The sequence below is a fragment of the Barbus barbus genome (assembly GCF_936440315.1).
Source record: "Barbus barbus genome assembly, chromosome: 10".
NCBI lineage: Eukaryota > Metazoa > Chordata > Actinopteri > Cypriniformes > Cyprinidae > Barbus > Barbus barbus.
Genome location: NC_136738.1, coordinates 20,107,165 through 20,125,268, shown reverse-complemented (window position 1 = coordinate 20,125,268; position 18,104 = coordinate 20,107,165). Strand labels below are relative to the sequence as shown.

The following is an 18,104-nucleotide window of genomic DNA, read 5'->3' as shown; positions in this document are numbered from 1 at the left end:
GATAAAGGCGGGACTGGGAAAGGCCCTCGAATTGGGATTGGAACTCGGGACGCCCATATGTTGGTGTGCTACCCACAAGGGCGCTGTAGGAAGGAATCTGCTTACACACACACACACACACAATTTCCAGACCGCCAGACGCTCTGAAACCCCCCCCCCCCCATCCTAATTTATGTGACGCCAGAAACTCCCTTGAATGTGACTACGCTGAGCGCCGTAATTCAAAAGGGTAATAACTAACGGCAACTCCCAACTTTCCAAGAGAAGAAGACTTTTACGACCTCGCAACTATCAAGCACATTCCAGGAAAACGCGCCTTTTCTGTGCGTCCTCTATCTAACAAAGAGAAAACGAGCCACACCCTGAAGGATTTTGTTTTAAAGAACAAAAGTTATACTGGTTTCTGATATTTGAAACAATATACTCGGAAAAAGAAATACTATATACAATATATCTAGACATGTATTAAGAAGTTTGTATTTGTGACAGTTATAAGCTTATTTTGTTATTATTGAAACTCATGGTATTGTTGCAATCATTCAATGCATAAAGGTTACCTGATGACGAGATGTCAGTTCACATGCTCGATGCGATATGTTTATTGAGAATTTAGGATCGTTTAATCAATGCCTTAACTACGAAATTGAATATAAAGGATATTTGTATTTTGGTGCATGTTAAACGGCCACTGTTTGGTGTCAAACGAACGCTGATTTCATGAATAATAATATTGTGGTATGAATGAAATCTTATCTGTTTTCATTAATGCATTTTTACAAGACGAATAGAAGTTTGCTGTTATAAGTTTGTATGTGATAAAATACTTGCACAGATAATGTATGCAACACGGAACTGTGCAGGGGCGGGGCTCCGCCCACAGCAACACTTGCGATTGGATCAAACGCCCTGCAGGAAAGGATCCGATTGGGTCAGGCCCCGGAGGCAGATCCCAAATCGGCTCGCTTAAAACCAGATGCACAACCGTGAAAGTTGTGTTGGAGTTGAAAACTAAAAGGAGGCTCACGCACGCCTCGCTCGTCTCTCGTTCTGCTCACGCTGCAAAGCGCTTCTGGCCTCTAACATCACGGCGGAGGCATTGCACAGCGATCAAAGTTAAACCTCAAAGACACCAACATTTGACGCTAAGAGCTAACAAAGACTTCCTGAGAGCTTCGTCGAGTCAGAACGAAGTTCTCCAACCACTGAAGAGTATCCGCGTCACACGACCTACCGAGCAGCCAATCCGCACGCAGTCCGTCTCGACCTGAACAAAGGACGGAATTCACCTGAGGAAAGAGACTCTTTGAACCGAAAGAAACACGAACAGTAAGGCAAACAAACTTCTCTTGAATCTACTGGAAACTGGTGATATATCTATCTGTTGTTTAAAGTAAAGATAAGGGTTCTTGCGTGTGATTTTTCCCTCAGGCTGAAACGAGCATTAAAACCTAAGACTCTCTCTCTCTTCAGATATAAAACAACTCGCTCCCATCTGTGTGTATGTTTAAATCGTCTGTTTTGTGTTGTCTAGTCAGTAGTGTATTAGAGTTAGTGAATAAACTTTGATTTTATTAAGAAATATCTTGTCTGTGCTATGTATTTTGCATATCGTAATTATTTGCCAAAAGATCGCGTTTTACCTAAGCTCATAAACCTGAGAACTAAGTTAACTAACTGTTAGTTGTTTATTTTGATCGTTGGCCGCGAGTAAAATAAACAAAATTATTAAGAGATAACTTGCTGATATTAATGCTTGCTGGACAAGTCGTTGATAAGGTATAAGTTGGACGTTCTGATTAATATCCATTAATCATATGACATCACTCGTGAGAGTGGTTCCCTAAAGCTAAAATAAATATTGGTAGGATTAATTTCTTACAGCGCCGAAGTTGCAATGAAATTTTTATCACATAAATGCAGCTTTGGTGAGCATAAGGTACTTCTTTCAAAAACATTTAAAAAATCTTACTGACCCCAAACTTTTAAACAGTAATGAATAATCACCACTGACAAAGGAAAATTCAAATTAATTAAGATGTTATCCATATATTGTACATGGTTGTGTGTGAACCGAACAGAATGTGTCGTACATCCTTGAGTGGTTCATGTTCAAGTCATTAGACAGATTATCAGAAGACAAAGAGCAACAACCCAAGGTCTGTATACACCCAGAGTAAACATAAAAGACTATTACACTAAAGACTGACTGAAGAATGTCCCCGGACTTTAAATATGCTCATATCCACATAAAGGCAATCTAAGCTGCTAAGAGAAGTGGAAAAGTCAACGTGATCAAATACCTGATAAAAAGCTGTGATTTTGACGTTTAAGCCAGTTTGTGTAAAACATATGTTGGTACATAATCTAGTAATATTTTAGTAAAATAGCAGTTTTTGGAAATGATAAATTGAAATAATAAAAAATATATATTTATTTTATTTTGCACAAAATACAAATAGGCTAAAAATTAAATTAGAACAAAAAGTGAAATGGTTACTATCCCCCTACAATCTCCTTATGTATCTTTCACATTGTCTATTCGATATTATGTAATGTCATTGCATTAATAAAACCTATTCAGATGATTTCATGTCAGAAGTGGCTTCTTTTTGTAAAAACAGGAATACTAAAAATAAGCAAACTGCTGACTAACACCTTGACACTGTTTCTCAACTCCCAGCCCACTGGCATTGAGGCTGTCCTTGGCAATAAGGCTTAAAAATGCACCACCCTCCCATTCCGCTCAACCATCTCTAAAGGCTCATCTCATCACTGTGGTTTCCAGACTCTGCCCTCTGGACACGTTTCATCAAAGTGGCATAATAAAAACTGTTACCCAGGAGTGAAGTGGTGCTGGTGGCACTTGCCATGACTCTGTCAGGAGATGTGTGTGTTGTGACGGGAGCCTGCGGGTTTCTGGGAGAAAAGCTGGTCAGGCTGTTGCTAGAAGAGGAGAAGCTTGCTGAGATCCGACTGCTAGATAGAAACATCCGATCTGAGCTAATACAGGCTCTTGATGGTAAGTGATACTTCCCTTACAGTATTTCTCATCTTGTATTTCTCCTATTTGTGGGATTCTGTTGGTCACTTTTTGTATTCTTCGTCTTGGCGTTTTGCACTTGAAATCAGCATTTGCTTGTGAATATTAGGTCTAGAGACAATGTAAACTGTTCTGATGCCATTATCATTTCTCTTTTTTTTTACTTTCTCAACTCTTTGTAAGCAACAAATTGAGGCTGTTGTCAATGTGTTTCTCTGTTTGTGTCCTCAGATTGCAAGGGAGAGACTAAAGTGAATGTTTTTGAGGGTGATATCAGGGACCGTGAGCTACTAAGAAGAGCCTGTAAAGGAGCAGCACTTGTTTTCCACACTGCATCTCTCATCGATGTCATTGGAGCAGTTGAATACAGTGAATTATATGGAGTTAATGTCAAAGGTGAGAGTTCTGTGCTGGTCATTAGCACATGGTAACAAGACTCAATCAAAAGACTGAATCTCTTGAAACTTATGGAGTCCTGTAATGCAATTATTGTAATTTTAATTATTTTAGGGTTTTTTTATGGACACTGTAAATAAATCAAAAAATTAAAAATGTTGTGGACCTTGGAGTCAAATAGGTTGAGAACTACTGATTTAAATGATACCTGCATTAGCACATCAAATAAAACCATCAAAAATGTAACTTTGATTAAAATATGTTTACACTACACAATATATTAATCAGAGACATGTTCAATGAAATCAATGAAATGTTTGTTTTTCTATAACAGGAACACAGCTGCTGCTCGAGACCTGCATCCAAGAAAACGTGGCCTCCTTCATTTACACTAGCAGCATTGAGGTAGCTGGTCCCAATCCCCGCGGTGATCCAATCATTAACGGCAATGAGGACACCCCTTACTCTTCCTGTCTTAAGTTTAGCTACAGCAAAACCAAGCAGGAGGCTGAACAGATTTGCCTTCAGGCCAATGGAGAGCTGCTCCGTAATGGAGGTCAGCTGGCAACCTGTGCATTGAGGCCCATGTACATCTATGGACCAGGCTGTCGATTTACTTTAGGCCACATGAGGGATGGAATCCGCAATGGAAATGTGCTGCTGAGAACATCCCGATGTGAGGCAAAAGTGAATCCTGTATATGTGGGAAACGCAGCCCTGGCACATATACAAGCAGGTCGGGGTCTCAAAGATTCCCAGAAAAGGGCCGTGATGGGTGGAAAGTTCTATTACATCTCAGACGACACACCACCTGTTAGCTACTCGGACTTTAATTATGCTGTTCTTTCACCATTAGGCTTTGGGATACAAGAGAGGCCCATTCTGCCCTTCCCACTTCTGTATCTTCTGTCGTTCCTCATGGAATTACTGCATGTTGTGCTCCGACCCTTCCTGAAGTTCTCTCCTCCCTTAAACAGGCAGCTACTGACCATGTTAAACACACCCTTTAGTTTCTCATATCAAAAGGCCCACAGGGATTTTGCATATATCCCTCGCTATAACTGGGAAGACGCACGTAAGTGCACTAGCAATTGGTTAGCATCTGTCTTACCCACAGAGAAACAATGAATTAACTTGAAATTAATGAACATTATGTGTAATAATACTGTGCTGCCTGTATTTCTAAGCAGTCATGTTCTGTCTGATGTTTTATAGTAAACTTTTATCTAATTAGATCCACGGTAGTAGAAAACATTGGTTGTCTAATGTTTAGTGAATAATGCTTGTTTTATTGTTAAAAAATGACTGAATTTTGTTTTTTGTCAAGCTGTTTAGACCGTACTTAATGAATTTCAAATGACTTGCAATTAAACCCTATGTTGTGGTAATTCATAGGCCTACCTGTTTGAGTCTGTATATTGCCTACTCCACTTGTCTGTTGTTGTCGTTTAGTGGTGAGGAGTTTTCAGTGTCCCCTATTGCATGTTGCAAGTTTTTATTCATTTACTGACATATGGAGAACAAGTCGTTTTGAGGAAACATGCTAAGTATCATGAATGTTTGATAAATGCTGTGAAATTGATCAATAAATGATATTATAACTTGATATCCAAATAAAATTGAAAACAGATTTGTCAGCTTGCCTGGCAGGATTAAATATATTGCAGTCCATTTAAAATGAAGAAACAATTTTGTCTCTTTTAAGAAAATATATACTTTCTATTATGTATATATATGTATATATACTATATATATAATTTCTAAAATAACATTTATTTAGTATTGTGTTATGAATAACATTCTGTAAGCACAAGCAGCATTTGTTCTGTGTAGTATACTAATTTTCCATCACAATATTACAATTATTATATATTATATGATTAAAATCCTTTTGCAGGCTAAAATAACATGCAAGCATAAGTGCAACAATCTGCTCACCATCTGACCTATATATATGACCTATATATGACATGTAAAAACAGTGGTGGCTCGGGGGTTATAGAGGAGGCACACTAATTGTATTGGTCTGGGGATCCCTGCCGATTATAATTATTTTCTTAACCACTTTACAATGGCTTTTTGGTTGCTTTTAGTCAGAAAACGACACACATACAGCAAGATAATATAATTTCGCTTACCTGGCCTATCACTTGAAGCAAACTTCCATCCCTTCTTAAAAGTCTGTGTTAACTGCCTGTTGTGCTATTTAATTAAGCCTTAGGCGTGTTCTACCTTAAGCATTATCATCCCACATAAATTTATTATCATCCCACATATACATTATCATTATCATAGAGATTATGCACTCATCAGACAAACAGTAATTAGGTACACAGGTGATGTTATCCATTTAAATGGATATAAAGACGAAGTATTTAAATCTGGTATTTAAGACTTTCAGGATTAGAATGAGAGCTTGTTCTCGGGTCAGGACAGCAGAAGTATTTCTTCCTATTTCTTTCTCTTTTTTTCATTGATGAATGACCGAACCAATTTAGTATTTTTGTGTGTGTGTGTGTGTGTTACTCACACTGTAAAAAATAAGTGTAATTTTAACTGTAACATTTTGTAAAAATGCTACGAAAAAAAACTATTAATAGGTTAACAGTAAGTTCCATACTTTATAAGGTAAAAACTGTAAAATATCTAACCAGACATTTCATGTAATTTTACAGTTTTTACTCCAAAAACTTGAGAGCCAATCAGAATCAATCCTGCTGTAACAAGCTCGATAATTTAAAGCGGAAGTTGCGTGTGCTCTTACAATATCGTTTGCTAGTGTTGATGCTAATATTGTTATCTTTATAGTTATCTTTATTTATCTTTCTTGGTGTGAACCAATATATTTCTTTAAGTGCACGCGCGCCTGTCGCTTTAAATTCTCGAGCTCCTGGTGGATTCTGATTGGCTGTCAATGGTTGTGTGGTTCATCAGCTGGAAAAAATCGTTCTGTAAGTCATTCTAACAGAATCTTTCTCTGTGCCTTCATCGTTATAGATAGTTGTGGTGTTATCGTTCTTATATAAATATAGCCGTAAACACATCAATATTATTGTATGATGCTCAGTTTTTTTCTGGTACCATTTAGTAAAGCAAAAGCACTTTTGCAGATCGCCCTATGGGGGAGTCTGACCCTAACAAACAAACAGTTGATGATAATAATGTCTTTCAGGTGGGGCCAATTGATTGTGTTAATTTCACTTCAATCCAGCTAAAACTGTTGTGAGAGTTTTGGCTCAACACTGTGCCAAAGAGGCCAGAGTCCGGCCTCTGGACAAACAATCAAGCATTTCATCTGTGAGGTCATAGATTCACAACCAGCTGCAGACCAGTGGACAGATCATTTGTTTTTCATTGTTGTAGTCAAAGCCCAGAAAGATTATCACAGGATGGAAGCTGGGAATTAATGCCTCTCATGCTGACATGGTTTATAACAGCACACCAGGAATGGAAGGAAAAACCATTCATCTCGCTTAATCGGATATTGAAGCATTTTTCTCAGAACCAGGCATTGTGTAACAGATTGTGGCTGGATATTAAGTGGATTCCAGGCTTCTTAGGGCTGAAGAACAGGAACAAAATGCATTGAAAGGATGCAGAAAGAGAAAGAATGATTTGCACCCAGTGAAGAATCTAACCAACAGAAACATCTCATTCAGCTGATTTCATCATGTTGATCAATAAAGCCATGGCTTGGAAATGGATCAAGGCTTTTATTTATTTGTCAATGTGTGTCACCTCTGCTGTGGGTAAGTTTGTTTTAGTTCATTATCACATAGAATAAATCTTTAATTGTTCCAGTCATATTGGGTAAATAAACCACACCTGAATTTAAATGATCCTCAGTTTTAGTTCGTAGTGCAGATGTTTATTTGGAGAAAGAAACACCGAAAACTAATGACCAGCATTTGTTAATAAAAGTGTGTACAGAATTTGATTTGAGTGATTTTTAATGTTTACAAATCCATTGATTCATTGAAAACCCAATAAATTAAACTAAACCACAGACCATTTGACCTCTTTAAAATATATACAGAAGCACAGAGAATTTCAAATTGGACGTGCAAAATCAAAACTGTATCAGAAATAGCATGTTGAATTGCTCTGATCAAAATAAAAATGCATTGCTCTAACAGTGCTTAAAACGTTTTTTTTTTTTTTTTTTTTTTTTTATGGTATTTGCCTTCCAAAGTTAATTTCCAAAGTATGCAGCTTTTGAAAATACCAGGACCATCTTTTTTTATTTAATATATAATATTTTACTTTACAAATTTACAATAATTATTTAAAATTATACAAATTTACACAAGCCACCAGTTACAGATTAAAATCTCAACTTTGTGGCATTGTACTGTTTGGCATACTCATGAATCCCATGCGTACAACTTTACAGGTAATGAGGAAGCATCCCGAAAGTGTGCTGACTTCAACAACACCACATGGCTGGAATACAGACAGGGCACCAAGCTCCAGGTTCAATACCTCCTTCTTACACGGAAGAATGCAGACTGTGCCAGCCTCTTCACACAGGACTGCCTCAACCATACCCAGAAACACACCGCTTACTTCAACTCATCCCTCCCCACTAAAGTCATTGTTCATGGATACAGGTGAAGCATTTAATCAGCAGCATTTTATTATGAAAAGCAATGCTTGTGAATGACCTTTTACACTGATGATTCTTTGATATACTGTGTTTCAGGGCTCTGGGCAGTAAGCCTTCCTGGGTGAGTGACTTGGCTCAGGCTCTACTGCGGGAAGAGGACGTGAATGTTCTGGTGGTGGACTGGGTCTATGGAGCCTCCTTTGCTTATAACCTGGTGGTAGAGAACTACAAGGAGGTGGCAGTGCAGATATCAGTGCTTATCAATCAGCTTACGGTAAAAGTCTCAGTGTTTTGATCATGTCCAAGTAGTATAGAATCCATTATCGTAATAGATCATTTGACCACTAAATACTAAAGGCTTTCCTCTGTGAGCAGTGAAGTAATAAACATAACAAAAATGTATCAGTACACAGAGAATCACAGTAAATGCATAGGAAGTACATGGTGAAGAATAATGTAAGGACATTTTTGTTGTTGTGTCCATTACAGAAATATGGAAGCACGCTGGAATCTTTTCATTTCATTGGTGTGAGTCTTGGAGCACACGTGTCTGGATTTGTGGGGACCCTATTTGAAGGCAAGCTGGGTCGAATTACAGGTAATATTAAAAATATATTTATGCACAGTGGGTATACAGTAATATACAATATCCAAAGTAAGAGACCATATTGAAAATATAGGTTTGAAAACCTTCAAAAGCTGTCATTGAAGCAAAAGCAGACATAACATTAATATATGTATGTACAATTTAGCAAATATAATAAAATTAAAATTATACTAAAATTATCAATAAACAAGAAAAATAAATGAATATATAATAAAATTTTGTCCTAATGAGACCTTTTGAAGATGCTACACTTGTGAGTGGAACAAAGACCAACACTGCACCACACTGAATGAGGCTTTCTGACAAAAGCAGAGGCTGCGAGAGCACTTCAAACTAACAATGACAAACTGTTATGCCGCACAGCCTTGGCGAGAAAACAAGACCTTGTTGACCATTTAAAGTGTTTAAAATTTATGTGGAACCTTAAAAGAGGCTAAATGTGAATTTAGTATAATGCAGAACATATATCTGAGATTTGTGCCCTCAGGTCTGGACCCAGCAGGCCCAATGTTCAAGAGTGCTGATCCATTTGACCGTCTGGATTCATCTGATGCTTTGTTTGTTGAGGCAATACACACTGACACTGACTGTAAGAGTGAATCAGTCCTTTGGCTGAAATTACATTTTTATTTATTCAAGAGCACAGTCTAATATTGAACTGGACATGTTTCTTGACCGCTTTATCTTGATTTACTATCTAACCACAAGATTTTGTATAAGTATGCCACTGGTGTTATTGTCAATAGAGAAGTATGGCCAATTTGTGCACAACTGACCTGAATATCTGTGCATTTGCCAGACTTTGGTATATCTATTCCTGTCGGGCATGTGGACTTCTTCTTAAATGGTGGAATGGACCAAGCTGGTTGTGCACGCTCAAAGTTTGCTTCAAGTAAGTGGACAACAAAAGCTGACCAAATGCTAACTGAGACATTAAGCTAAATTAAATGTACCATAGCTTGATGATGAGAATCTGTCAGTTTTTATCTACTTTCCAGTGTATGGTTATGTCATTTGTGACCACATGAGGGCACTGCATGTCTACATGAGCGCCCTGAACAGCTCCTGTTCCCTTACTGGTTTCCCCTGCTCCAGTTATGAGGAATTCCTGGCAGGAAAATGCGTCACCTGTGAGGGCCCCTTTAATGGCACATGCCCACAAATAGGTAATGACGAGAGAGCAGAAAGTTTTAAAGGAACATCTTTTTAGAAAGTGTTTAAAGAAACTTCTTTGTCTATGAACACACACAGTGGAAAAGTTTTCATATTTACCAAAGTATTTAAGTTTTTCTTTTGAAATTAATTGATGTATCAGGACATACAGTGGCGAACCTCACATTTTTAATTGACTCTTTAGTGTGTAATTAGACTTCTTTCATAAAGAGGATTGATAACGTTAACACGCACATCCTCATTCTCAAAGACGGAATAATAATTCTGAGGGGTTTTGCATGCTAATCTAATCTTGGATGGTTATGACCTTGATGTTCTAGTTCATTTAGGAGCTCAATCAGGCACTTCTTTTGTATACACCAATGTCTTGTTCCAACTGGACAATGTGTCACTTGAGGCTGATTATGTAACAGGATAATGTTGTTTCATGTAATGTATGATGCAAGCCTTGCCCAGGTGTGCTCCTTCACTGTCTGTTTTTATGTGTATGTATTTCAGGCTTGTTAAAGAACAGTGGGATAAAAGCTAATCCCCTGCCAAATCAAGAAAGGGTCTATCTCCTGACCACTGCTACGGCTCCTTATTGTGGTGTGTATGAGTTTGTGCATATTGTCATTTATCAAAAGTCCACTCTCACAAATGTAGGTATTAACCAGTGTTGGGGGTAATGCATTACCAACTAGTTACGTAATTAGACTACTTTTTAAAGTAACTAGTAAAGTAATGCATTACTTTTTATTTTATCTTTTCCAAGTAACTAACTAAAGTTACTTTGTTTCCCATGTATATTGACTGACAGCTCTCGTGTTGCCATGTTGAAAGAAATCGGGAGTAAGTGCAGAGGCGTTGTGTGCGCTGTGTGAACATGATGTTACTGTAGTAGACTACATGTGAACATGCATCTCTCCTACACAAAAACAGATTCGGTGTTCATCAAAATAACAGTCAAATGCAAACTCAGGATATTATACAAATATCATTTGTGTATTTAATCCCATTTTATTAACCAATGTCTTTGCTGACCTTCGACGATCCGATTCAACCATACTAAGCAAAAATTACACATTTGCGTTTAATTTTTGTTATTGCTGAATAGTGAAGTTTTTTTTTTTCTTTTGCATCATATGCTTTATGCAATTTGTTTAAGCTGCACCCTCTACTGTGCAGATGGGAATTTACATTTCCTTCACTTTTGGTGTGAAAGGGCGTTTACACTTGTAAAAGAATAACTTTTTTTTTTTTTTTTTTTTTTTTTTTTGTTAAAAACAAGCAAGCCCTGCGGAGATTTAAAAAGTAACTCAAAAGTAACGTAACGCATTCCACAAAAATTTATAATTAGTTACCTTTTACGGAGTAACACAATGTTGTAATGCATTACTTTTAAAAGGAACTTTTCCCAACACTAGTATTAACATCTTGGTATTAACAGTAAAGTGACAGTAAAGACTTTTACATTACAAAAATTTCATTTCAAATAAACGCCGTTGTTTTGATGCATTTTATGCATTAAAGAATCCTGAAACTATAACGGGTTTCTACAAAAATTAAAAGTCTGTCATGAATTACTCCCCCTCATGTCTTTCCAAATGTGGACTATATTTATGATGTCCTTACTACCTTTCTGGGCCTTGATCGTGGTAGTTTCATTACAGTATATGCAGGGTCAGAAAGCTCTCGGATTTCATCAAAAATATTTTAATTTGTGTTCCGAAGATGAACAAGATGATGATTGTCCCCCTCGTTAAAAAAAGCATTGCGGTCCCCCCCCTCTCCATCGCCAGGCACTTGGAATCATCCTAACCACCCACCCCCCCCACCCCGTTACACCACCCCTCACTGCATATTAGGGAAAATAATCATGCAGGTCAGCATAAGAAACTTCTTTAAAAAAACTATACTGACCCCACACTTTTGAACAGAATAGCCCCCCCAAACGTTTTGTGTATTACTCTATTTAAGAGTTTAAAAAAATGTTTATAAAAAAATAATCCCACTCATGCCCTCCTACTCTTTTTTTTTTTTTTTTTTTTCAGCGCATCACATCCTAGTGGAATTAAAGGTGTCCCCTTTAGACAAGACTGCTGATGTTCAGCTCACCCTGATCTCTGTGGGACACCCTGAGACAGAGCTGAAACTCAGACTGTATGTATTATATTTCCAACAAGTCATAGCCTATTTTTTTTTTATTGCAGGTTTACTACTTTAACTGTTTAAATCGTGTGTGAATACGTTTGTACATATGTATTTCAGAAATACAGATGAAATGGTGCATAAAAAGGTGGCTTCACACCCAGAGCAACTATGTAAAATTGACTCGGTGCAACTGAAAAACACAGGAGCACGATTCTACAGACAAGGAGAAATTCATTTTGAGTATATCTGCATCTCTGAAGTCCCTCAAACCAGGTAAATGCAGCATTAATGTTTGCCTTTAAACTTTTTTCACTTTCTGGACTCTCATTACACTGTATTTTGATTAGGATGTAAAAAGTGCATGTCCCATCCATGTAACACTATTTAATAGTACTGTATTTCTGTTCAATGTGCAGAGGGCTGGATCCATTATGTGTGAAGAACATTAATATTGGACGAGGAGTGACATGGTCACATGACTTTGTACAGTTGTGCTAAATCTACTTGAGAGAGCTTATACAAAATTCTTAAATTAGTGAGACTCAAGCGAAGGTCACACTAAAACTTGGGTTGGGAGGCATTAAAGCTTGGCGACAAAGACATAAATAGGATACAACGGGACTGAAATGCTTAAACTCTGTTAGATATATTTATTATGTTTTAGCTCTTATATAATGTACAATATGATTTTTGTGCACTGTTCCAGAGAGTGTTAGTGAAATATCAGCCAAGAGGAATCAAGTCAGTCATTCAACACCCAGTAGTTCTTTAATGTGTTAATGTGTGTTGAAAGTACTGGTTCATTTCCAGTGATTAAAATGTTATGTTTGGAGTGGTGCAACATTCAAGGTACATTTCAATATTTTGGCACTCTGATTAGCATCTCTAACTGCATTCTTGATATTAAAAATTCAAATCTGTCCATTTATAATTCGTGATAAACCAAGTCACATTTTGAACCCAGCACTTAACAATTGGCCCCATGAAAGTACATTTTCATCAAATGGTCAGTGTACAGTCTCAGAAGATGATGCTGAAGCATTTACTAACTTCCTGTTATGATAAAGCACATACTTTTGTAATAAATCTCATTATCTATCTAGTATAATTCTGAAGTGCTGTTAAAATTCATTTGTGTTTGAAAATCTAATTTGTTGCCTGTCTCATGCATTTCAAACTGATTTAAGTACTAAGCACATGCCAATACTAAAAAATAAAAAAATGTAATTCATTGTGCAATGTGGAATCATATATAACAGTATCTGTTTTGAGAGGTTTGATCTTATGTCCTGTCACTGTCCAAAAAAAAATTAAAGAATTGAAAGAACATTAACAGAATCTCTTTACTGTTCGGTGTTAATGTTGTCTTCATTTGTATGAGGGGAAACAGATTTGATGGTGATTTTGGTGGAGGAATCGTTCAGATGTCATGGTCTTTACACTGCTGAAACCATTCCTACAGCTTTGGGGTGTCAGTAGGGGCCAGTGGGGCACCTCCTCTTTGGAATCGAAGTCTTCCTGGAGTATCATCCTCTGTTAGATTTATGGAAAAAGGTGACACAAAAACGTCATTGAGAACACTGCAATAAGTCCCATTACACATTTAAGCACAACATAACCACATCTATAGGCATGTTAGTATGCATCAGTGTAGTTTGCATATTGTTTTCTGTAGCCCAGGCTGTATTTCTGGACATGATCCATATATCTCATTCCTTTGGGAACTAGCGTGTGAAGGTCACGTCTCAGATGACAGCGGAACCCTCCTCCTCCCACAGCTGTCCCACTATCCTGTACCCTACAAAGTGCAGTATGGCCCTTGTTGGCAAAGCCAAGTATTTCGAGAGGGAGGAGTGTTGGATAAACAGACTTGGTATGTTTGGATCCCTGGATGTCCCAAACCCCTACCAGTCTTTCATCCAGCCTCTGGCACAAGTGTATGTGGTCAAATAAAACCAGCCTTCTCCTAAGCATAGAAACTATGCTATCAAAAAATATCCTAGGATGGAAACCCTGAATATAACTCCACTACCATGTACTAAATAAAACTTGGTTATCTCTCAAGCCTTTTATCTCGGAAGCCTTTTCCTCTCACCAGAATGCACGTGTGTGTTAAATGAGGACATACCATAGACTTTGTGTTTTGTTTGTTTGTTAAAACAACAGAACCCCCTACACAAATTCATGTAAAAATAATTAATATTGATTGCATTAAATCATGAATGGATAGTAATAACAAATTTTTTTTTATTAATTGAAATCTAATTTGAATGCAATTTTAATTACATTTTAAATCAATAACATCAATATAATTATTATAAGCCTACATTAAAAATATAATGTAAAAAATTAAATATAAATGAATAGTATTATTAATGCATTATTATTATTATTACAAGCCTAAAATTAAATCATTTAAATTATATTGACCATACTATTCATGAGTATTATCGTCATGAATTTAATAAAATATATATTTTTTTACAAGCATAAAATTGAATTGTGCAAAAAATAAAATATATAAGTGAACAGTACTATCAATATAATCAAAATAAATTTTATAATAAATTATAATTAAAAACAGTATTCTTCTAGCATATTAATTGTCAATATAATTGTGATATATATTCAATATTATTATATTAACTGACATCCCTTCCTTGCATATGAATTTATCAAATGGCAGTTAAGTCATAAATATAATCCAGGTCAAAAAGAAGTATACACTATAAAAATGTATCATGCATATTCCTCACTCTGCATTCTCTTAATCAGTCATTGTTTGTGCAGTTCAGTGTCCAGTTAGTGCAGTTGTGCCTTTTCATGCAAACCAGCCCCATCTTTACCGACCCACCCATCAATCCTTCCTTGTGTACTTACATTGTTATTTAAGAAGTGTCCCAGTGTGTTAGCGTCAACACCCCAACCTTTACTTCAAATAATCTCTTTCACTCCCATAGTCCATTAGAGAGCCTGTCATATCAGCAAAGTCCTCCAGAACCAAGCTGGTGGAATCCTCACCAGAGGGCATCTCTGTGTCTGAGGGCCAGAGCTGGTGTGGAGGTTTGGGCACAAGGGTCTTTCCCTGGTCCGGATGGACGTTTCTTGCATCTAAGCCCTGGTTAGATGGGCTTGGATCAATCGGCACGACTGTAGCATCTCCTTGGCTCCCCCTGGGCGGTGAACTAGCACTGCCACCCTCACTGCCCTGTGGCGAGGGGGCGAGGACGTGGTAGAGACTGGGCAGACGGATATCAAGGCGCACACCACTCTTGGCAAACAGCTTGTCATTGAGCGAGTACAGTTTGTCAGCAATGTCACTCCCGAGCATGACTGAGAAAAGTCGGGCAACGTAACGATCCTTAGACAGCAGAAGGTAAAGCCGACGTCTGCGCCAAGAGATGTAACGGCAGTCCGTCTCTGCGGTCAGTGTCACCTGAGGTCAAAAGGGTTATGGGAAGTTTAAGGGCATGCAATATTTCATGGTTGCATGAACATTGAATAATTTTGCTCAATGCCACGGGCTAAAAGATAATGCCATGATGTGCCTGATCACATTGGTACTAATTCTAAAATAGTATGTTATCGCACCTGGAAGTTGCCCTCTTCTGTTGGTCTTAGAGACTCCCATTCTGGAGAATCAAGAAACTGGTGAGGGAAGATATAATGGAGAAACTGACCTTCTAAGGACACTCTAATCCTGTAAAAGCAAAAGATCTGGTTTTAAACACACATGCTAAGTTCTTAGAAATGTACCTTTTATATTCATGTTCGTTTAATATGGATTTGGAAAACATTTGTATCATTCTCAAGAAACATGAAATAAAAATCTAAATGCACATTATTAAATGTTAAAGTATGTATACACTCGGAAATACATTACAATACAGAAAAAAATTTGTCGCTATTTCCGTTTTATCTCAATTTTAAATTTAATGACTAAAAATGTAATGTGGTGTAACCATCAAGTAAAAGGTAAAAAAAAAAAAACATTTATTTTAACGTTAAATACATATGTGTACACACATCTTAATAATATTTTTTTTTTAAAGTTTAAGGTAAATATCACAAAAATCGAAAATTAATTATTCAGAAATATAATTCAGTTTTTGGGAAGTTTCACCACATGACATTTCTCAACCTGACCTATCATTGCGCTTTATAAAAAGGTCAAATAATCTTATATTTTAAGAGACTTGTTGACCTTGACACAGTCATGGGATCTGCAGGAGTCATTTCTATTACGTCATTTCCTGAGTAATATTTTTTTTTCGCAACATGATTTGGCACACAAAAGTGTTTAATTAAGCAGTGAAGAAGTTTTATTAAAATATTTTATATAAAAAAAATAAAATGCCTTATTTATTATGTCTTACAACTACTACCATTAATTAATTTTAATGGACTGTATGTGTTAATTACATTTTTAATTATGTTTTTTTAATTAATCAATAGATAGGTTAAAAAATGCATTACTAACCCACAAAATATTTTTTCATGTTATTTATTACACAATACAACTGAGAATGTTGCCTTAGTATTGTGAGCTACTGCAAACATTAAGATCAGTACCCCTTCAGGAAAATAAGCAGATATTTGGTGTGTGTTTACAGTAATAATAGTTTAAAGACTATTAGTTAAAGATCAATCACTTATCCGGAGAACAATATGAGAGTCTACACCTGCCAGAAAGAAGAAAAGACAGCTGATCAATGGGCGTCTTCCCCTCAACAGCATACGTCTCCTCGGCCACTAGCGAGAGCACTTTGTTCTCGCTGGCAGCCGTAATCTTCTTAAACACCTGCACAGGTACATCCAGAGGCAGATAGACCGCTGTGTAAAGCGCAGAAAGCTCCTCGTTAGCTAAACCGTCCTGCATCAACCGAAAAATCAGATGACACACCTGGGCCAAACACTGCAGCATCAGCAGCAAGTTCCAGAGGAAGACATCAAGGCCACACATTGTCAACCAGCCCCACAGAGCCAGACAGAGGAAAGCGGGAGCCAAAAAGCTGAAGATGTACAGAGCCCCATATGCTCCACTACCACCCATATAGCCCAAAAAAAGAATGGTGTTACCCAGATGGTAGATGGCACCTTCGGTGCTGTTGGTCCATCCATCGCAGAGTGTGTGATTGCAAATTATAGAGTCAATCAAGGTAGAGTCGCCGCTATTCATGTTTATGGCTTTGTGGTCTTCAATTCAATGGAAACTGAATATAAAAAAAGAGCCTTGTCGGAAAAAGTAGTGGTTCACAAGCCCAAGGTGTTAAAAGTATAAAACTAATGTCAGATATATATGAAAAAAAGATTGTTCCGCGCAGCCTCTAACAGCCAATACACATCTTACAGGCAAAAACAGTTGGAATGAAAGAAGCTTCATAATTCCGTTCCATTCAGTTCCGTTGACTCCCACTTTTCCTTTAGAATTTGACAATATCAGCCCTATAGCGTCTCTGCTTCTGTTCCCTGTTCTGCACTGGACTGTTGGAAACATGGAGCGAGAGAGGCGGGGATAGAGACCCTGAGAAGGATAACCATGTTTGGAATTGAAACCCAAGGAGGAAAGAGCCACAGACAGAAAGCAGACTCACTACTTAACATAACACAATGATGGCCGGGCAGAGTGATTACGATAACAAGTGACATGGACTGACGTCTGTGAAAATCTTTGAAAGCTCTGCCAGATGTCACCAACACCCGTTTTCTCACAATCAAACAGACAATTTGTTCTCCATTTCTTCTAATGGTGTTTGAGGGAAGGAGGGTCCTAGGCTATGTGGGGCATATTTAGAGAATCTGAGGCAGATAAAATAACAGGGGAGGTCATGTAACACTGTTTACCTCCCCTCCCTGGCCATTCCTTTTTGTAGTTTCACATAACTTGGCCCAGCAGTTGTTGCTAGTTAATATTGTGCTGCTTAGCAGTGGAGTGCAAGAGTGAGTGGATTCTGTTTCTTTTATTATTTTAGCATAAGTTATGAGAATATTGTTGTATTGTTGTGTCAAATGCCAAATGGTGTTGTTAGGCATGACAGCATATTCACAATACAGCATGTTCTTCAGTGGCCGTTGCTTATATAAGTTACTCCATAAATATCAAAATACTAAGGACAAATGGTAATTAACCCTTATTTGATAACATTACT

At 37.3% G+C, this 18,104-nt stretch overlaps 3 protein-coding genes across 8 annotated transcripts; 2 read left to right on the top strand and 1 right to left on the bottom strand.

Annotated features, from left to right (window-relative positions):
- Positions 1-884: 884 nt before the first annotated feature.
- LOC306876076 (3 beta-hydroxysteroid dehydrogenase/Delta 5-->4-isomerase-like) lies at positions 885-5,110 on the top strand. 2 transcript variants are annotated; one of them, XM_079426991.1, is made up of 4 exons: positions 885-1,326; positions 2,681-3,019; positions 3,272-3,436; positions 3,771-5,110. In XM_079426991.1, the coding sequence occupies exons 2-4, from the start codon at positions 2,869-2,871 to the stop codon at positions 4,562-4,564; spliced, it is 1,110 nt and encodes a 369-aa protein (XP_079283117.1). In that variant the 5' UTR covers positions 885-1,326; positions 2,681-2,868; the 3' UTR covers positions 4,565-5,110. The 2 variants fall into 2 exon arrangements, with proteins under 2 accessions (XP_079283117.1, XP_079283118.1); XM_079426992.1 differs by having other exon boundaries at positions 993-1,326; positions 2,786-3,019; positions 3,771-5,100.
- A 1,054-nt stretch (positions 5,111-6,164) lies between these two features.
- pla1a (phospholipase A1 member A) lies at positions 6,165-13,256 on the top strand. 2 transcript variants are annotated; one of them, XM_079427776.1, is made up of 12 exons: positions 6,165-6,387; positions 6,609-7,185; positions 7,830-8,046; positions 8,139-8,316; positions 8,532-8,640; positions 9,137-9,238; positions 9,449-9,541; positions 9,630-9,815; positions 10,321-10,410; positions 11,856-11,964; positions 12,073-12,228; positions 12,372-13,163. In XM_079427776.1, exons 2-12 carry the CDS (start codon positions 7,107-7,109, stop codon positions 12,451-12,453), a joined length of 1,401 nt encoding a protein of 466 aa, XP_079283902.1. In that variant the 5' UTR covers positions 6,165-6,387; positions 6,609-7,106; the 3' UTR covers positions 12,454-13,163. The 2 variants fall into 2 exon arrangements, with proteins under 2 accessions (XP_079283902.1, XP_079283903.1); XM_079427777.1 differs by having other exon boundaries at positions 6,180-6,387; positions 9,648-9,815; positions 12,372-13,256.
- Positions 12,584-17,449, bottom strand: LOC306876521 (popeye domain-containing 2). 4 transcript variants are annotated; one of them, XM_079427779.1, is made up of 4 exons: positions 16,638-17,449; positions 15,547-15,655; positions 14,977-15,391; positions 12,584-13,488 (listed from the first exon to the last, which is right to left on the bottom strand). In XM_079427779.1, the coding sequence occupies exons 1-4, from the start codon at positions 17,132-17,134 to the stop codon at positions 13,412-13,414; spliced, it is 1,098 nt and encodes a 365-aa protein (XP_079283905.1). In that variant the 5' UTR covers positions 17,135-17,449; the 3' UTR covers positions 12,584-13,411. The 4 variants fall into 4 exon arrangements, with proteins under 4 accessions (XP_079283905.1, XP_079283904.1, XP_079283907.1 ...); XM_079427778.1 differs by having other exon boundaries at positions 14,836-15,391; positions 16,638-17,436; XM_079427781.1 differs by having other exon boundaries at positions 15,547-15,587; positions 16,642-17,419.
- Positions 17,450-18,104: the final 655 nt, after the last annotated feature.

Coding starts and splice junctions, on each gene's coding strand:
- LOC306876076 (XM_079426991.1), top strand. CDS start 2,869: ATGACTCTGTCAGGAGATGTGTGTGTTGTGACGGGAGCCTGCGGGTTT. Junction 3,020..3,271: donor GCTAATACAGGCTCTTGATG/GTAAGTGATACT, acceptor TTGTGTCCTCAG/ATTGCAAGGGAGAGACTAAA. Junction 3,437..3,770: donor ATATGGAGTTAATGTCAAAG/GTGAGAGTTCTG, acceptor TTTCTATAACAG/GAACACAGCTGCTGCTCGAG.
- pla1a (XM_079427776.1), top strand. CDS start 7,107: ATGTTGATCAATAAAGCCATGGCTTGGAAATGGATCAAGGCTTTTATT. Junction 8,047..8,138: donor GTCATTGTTCATGGATACAG/GTGAAGCATTTA, acceptor ACTGTGTTTCAG/GGCTCTGGGCAGTAAGCCTT. Junction 11,965..12,072: donor ACAGAGCTGAAACTCAGACT/GTATGTATTATA, acceptor TATGTATTTCAG/AAATACAGATGAAATGGTGC.
- LOC306876521 (XM_079427778.1), bottom strand. CDS start 17,134: ATGAATAGCGGCGACTCTACCTTGATTGACTCTATAATTTGCAATCAC. Junction 15,656..16,637: donor TCTTTTCTTCTTTCTGGCAG/GTGTAGACTCTC, acceptor TTGCTTTTACAG/GATTAGAGTGTCCTTAGAAG. Junction 15,392..15,546: donor CAGAAGAGGGCAACTTCCAG/GTGCGATAACAT, acceptor TTTTGACCTCAG/GTGACACTGACCGCAGAGAC.